Source organism: Frankliniella occidentalis, unplaced genomic scaffold (genome assembly GCF_000697945.3).
Source record: "Frankliniella occidentalis isolate FOCC.00 unplaced genomic scaffold, Focc_3.1 Scaffold11, whole genome shotgun sequence".
NCBI lineage: Eukaryota > Metazoa > Arthropoda > Insecta > Thysanoptera > Thripidae > Frankliniella > Frankliniella occidentalis.
In genome coordinates this window covers 1,154,569-1,158,666 of record NW_026267141.1, presented here as the reverse complement: position 1 = coordinate 1,158,666, position 4,098 = coordinate 1,154,569, and the positions used below count along the sequence as shown (strand labels likewise).

At 46.7% G+C, this 4,098-nt stretch overlaps 2 protein-coding genes and 1 long non-coding RNA gene across 7 annotated transcripts in view; 2 read left to right on the top strand and 1 right to left on the bottom strand.

Moving 5' to 3' along the window:
• LOC113207374 (uncharacterized) overlaps nt 1–4,098 on the top strand; it is a 61,512-nt gene that overhangs the window by 52,112 nt on the left and 5,302 nt on the right. The gene's annotated exons all lie outside the window — the stretch shown is intronic.
• LOC127752371 (uncharacterized) lies at nt 2,111–3,421 on the top strand. The gene is made up of 2 exons (XR_008012342.1): nt 2,111–2,389; nt 2,464–3,421. It is a non-coding gene; the product is annotated as an uncharacterized LOC127752371 (long non-coding RNA).
• LOC113207372 (uncharacterized) overlaps nt 3,225–4,098 on the bottom strand; it is a gene marked incomplete in the record, with an annotated part of 18,954 nt that continues 18,080 nt past the window's right edge. Inside the window, 2 exon segments of the mRNA XM_052277628.1 lie at nt 3,225–3,508; nt 3,928–4,032. Coding sequence (XP_052133588.1) covers nt 3,349–3,508; nt 3,928–4,032 — 265 coding nt within the window.

The window sequence follows — 4,098 nt, the reverse complement described above, 5'->3', positions numbered from 1 at the left end:
CCCTAATATGCATGTTTCTGCATAAACATGCAGAATTTTGAACAGCCATAAGTATGCACACTTTGTATGCATATTTATGTGCAAATTGTACGTATACACTGTAAAAAATGTTGGGAATTCTACTACACGCATGTATAGGAAATTTCCTATACATCGTATCGGAAGTGAAAATTCCTATAAATGTATAGGAATTTCCCCATTTGGGAAGATGTGTATGGGAAAAGTACCAAGTGTATAGGCAAATCCCCAGAAATGTATGGGAAAATTCCGATACGTGTCTGGTAGGCACACGAAAAAAAAAAACCTCAGCTGCCCTAGCTAAATGTTAGCTGTCCAGGCAGTAGCTAAATTTTAAGCTGTTGGAGCTTATTTTCTGCTGTGGTAGTCAAATATTAGCTGCAGGAACTAATGCTTCCGTATAACAGCTTATCCTGCGTGATCTGGTTTGGATGACGCAATTAGCTCTCTCAACTAATGTGTAGCTACCGCAGCAAATGTTTAGCTGTCAGAGCTGAAAAGGTTAATTAGTGCCTGGGCAGCCAACATATAAGCAGGGAGTAGGAGGGGAGAGGAAGCGACCGGGCCGGCAGCGGTCGGGGGCTGGCACGGGTGGCAGCGCTCGGCGGCGAGAGCTGAGCGCGCGAGCTGCGCAGCCGAAGCCGGCCCGACGCCGAGCGGTGGCGGGCCGAGCGGCCGGGCGGAGCTGAGCGTGGCGTGTGTTGTCATTTTGAAATCAAGATTGTTCTATCAAATCGTAAGGTAAAGAGGATAACATGTATACGGCTCCATTCAGAAAAGAACCAGGAATCTATCGCTCATCGTGTTTTTGATCGGCGACTAACCGTTTCGGAGTTTTTAGCCCTCCAACCTTACCTTGGCGGCTGCCGCAGCTGTGCACATTCCTTGGAGGGCTAAAAACTCTGAAACGGTTAGTCGCCGATCAAAAACACGATGAGCGATAGATTCCTTGTTCTTTTCTGAATAGAGCCGTATGCATGTTATCCTCTTTTACTTACGATTTGATGGAACAATCTTGATTTCAAAATGACAACACACGCCACGCTCAGCTCCGCCCGGCCGCTCGGCCCGCCACCGCTCGGGGCGGGCCTGCTTCGGCTGCGCAGCTCGCGCGCTCGGCTCGCCGCCGCGCGCTGCCACCCGTGCCAGCCCCCGACCGCTGCCGGCCCGGTCGCTTCCTCTCCCCTCCTACTCCCTGATATAAGCTATCACAGCTAATCATTAGCTTGTGGAACTTACGTTTTTTTTCCGTGCATATTTTCCTTAATATGTATAGGAAATTTACTAGATGATGACAATTTTCCTATACATTGTTTGGAATTTAAAAAACGGGTAAAGATATGCACATCTTTCTACCTTTCACATCTTGGTCGGCGCGGTCATTTTATGAGCTTATTTCTGACGCCTGACGCCACACCGAGGGTTGGACACATTTTGAGTCTATTTTGCAGTTTAAACTCTGATAATCGAATTTCAAGTCAGGGCAGGCAGTAAAATTCAAAACTCGACATCAAAACGTCTAGGAGTAAATCCCCAAAGCTGTGGGCTAGCCCCGGCACCGCGCCGACACCTGGCTGACCCTCTGGGAATGGCCCAGCGAGGGGCGGCGCGCGGCTCTGGGATGACCCAGGCTTAGTGGGGCAGACCTCCCAACAAGTCTCCGTGGTCTAGTGGTCAGCGTGACGGGATCGCAAGCTAGAAGTCCGAGGTTCAACTCTCCATCCGGTAAGGTATTCCATAATTGTATCAATGCTCACTTACTTAAATGAAATTACCGAAAGACGGCAGGAAGGCGACAAGGAACAAGGGAAAACGGCGGGAAAATGGTTAAGAAAAAAAAACTTTTTCTTTTTTGAAAGAGCATTGAGTGTATAGGAAAATTCCTATACATGTGTAGGGATAATGCCCCACACACATAGTACATATCCCACACAGGTGTATAGGAAAATTCCTATACTTGCATGGTAAGAATACTAACGCGTAAGGTAGAATTACCACACGCCTGTATGGGAAACTTCCTATACATGTATATGTGAATTGCTGCAGATACATTTATAGGAAATCTACCATAGAAATTTTTTACAGTGTATTTATGCATGATGTATGTATGGATTTGTGCGTACGGAAATTCCCGACAAATAATATCACAAATTTTGTTGGGACATGGTTCACAGGAATTATGTTGGTCCAAAAACCACACTCCCTGAGTGAAGTTACTGTGTAAGCACACGCTCACCGACCAGTAAGCTGAAATAAATATATTCATAGCATTTAAGTGGATGGACATAATCCGGTAATTTTCAGCTGGAGCTCATCCCCACGGTCGCTATCCCCGCCCTGGAGATGCTACTCATCCGCAGCAGTGACTATGGTGAGTATTACTTACAAAGCTGTGAATGTTGTCTTGCCCATTGAGGTGCGTCAGCGCATGTGTGGAGTCCACAGCATCGGATGCGGACGCTGACCCCGTTCCTCGAGGACCTGGTCATCCTCGCGCACAAGCAGCTCCACGTGGGATGGAGGCAAAGGGAGAGGCGTTGCATCTTGTTCCGGAACTCCGAGACAGAGTCCGAGTGCCCGGTGTGCGCCGAGCTCAGCGCCGAGATGTGCAACAGCTTCTTCCAGTCAAAAAATGCACGGTGCCAGCTTGCTAGTAGACTACCATTGTCTCATAAATCATTACTTCTAGTCTTCGCTATTATATTTACTTCTAAGGAATACAAATTTCATTTATACGATATACTTACTGGATGCTGTATGTTTACCTATAAAACGATGGTTGATGGTGTTGTGCATTGATCATACGTGGCCTACACGTACTGAATCTTGAACTTACACTGATACAAAAGTGTGCAACTGGCATGCACATGGTAGCCTACCTCCCAGGCGGCCCAAGTTGAACACGTGATTGTCGGGCAGCTAAAACAGTTAAGTGCACGCACAGGTAACGCAAGTGTGTTTTTAAATGTTGGTGTACGAGTTTGTATACCAGTTATTCAAGTGTACAAAGTTTGTACACATCGTGGTGGGAAACTAGATTTAGACACAGCGCGCCCAACATGTGCAAGCAATCACTCTTTTAACTGTCCAACAATGCACCCGGGTGACGAAACTATGCAAAGAAATACACCAGGCCAGGCACCCGCACACTAATATTACGGGTTAGACAGATAAGGGGCGTGAGCCAAAAATAACAAAAAACAATGCACTGGTAAGAAATATTTATTTTTCGGTGTGTGTAGATTTTGAACAAGGCTGCACCACTATTTATTTTTCGGTGTGTGTAGATTTTGAACAAGGCCGCACCCCTTATAGACAGCTGTCCTGTCCTCAGAACGGGTTTTCCTTACTGTCCCTTTTGTCACACGTTTTGCAGTACAGTAAAATACTGCTTGGTAGCATAGCTCTGTAGATTTCTTTTTGCCCTGGACAGGGTCCATGGCGATGACCCGTTAGCCTCTCCAAACATATTGTGGTCATATTCGGGCAGCTGCAATCAGAAATGGGATGTTAGCAAATTGACTCATTCTGAGCATCGAATATTTTTCCGTCTCCAATTTTAACAATAACATCTGAAAACCCGTTTTTGTGATCAAAAATTGCATATAGTATGGTCGCGAGTGGTCACAGAAAGCAGATGGTCTTTAAAGCTCAAAATGAACAATCCGGTAAACATGCCATCTGTGTGCGAATTTTGATTGAGTTGCGGCCCCCTCGGGTTCCCGGCACGAGGTCCGGTACCACCTAACATTGCTAAAGATAAACTTTTCCAAGGCGCCCGCTTCTGTCAGCCCAAGAAAGCCTCCTTCCTGCTGTACAAAACACCTGTAGTATGTGGGCAACCCTGATGGCTACGGCAGTACGTTCTGTACCACGGCAAGTACACACACCTGCTGTGTTCGTACTTACCTGCTTGCACAAAGTTTGATGATGCCCGCCATATCCTGGTGGCTGATGGGTGCGGGGTAGCACTTTTGGGGCAACCCTTCAAGCCCTAAAAGCTCTGCGTCAGGTCTGCGAGAACAGAGAATTACTATTTCATGTAGACTGCCAAAAAATTCTTTCGAGTGCAGCTTCTGT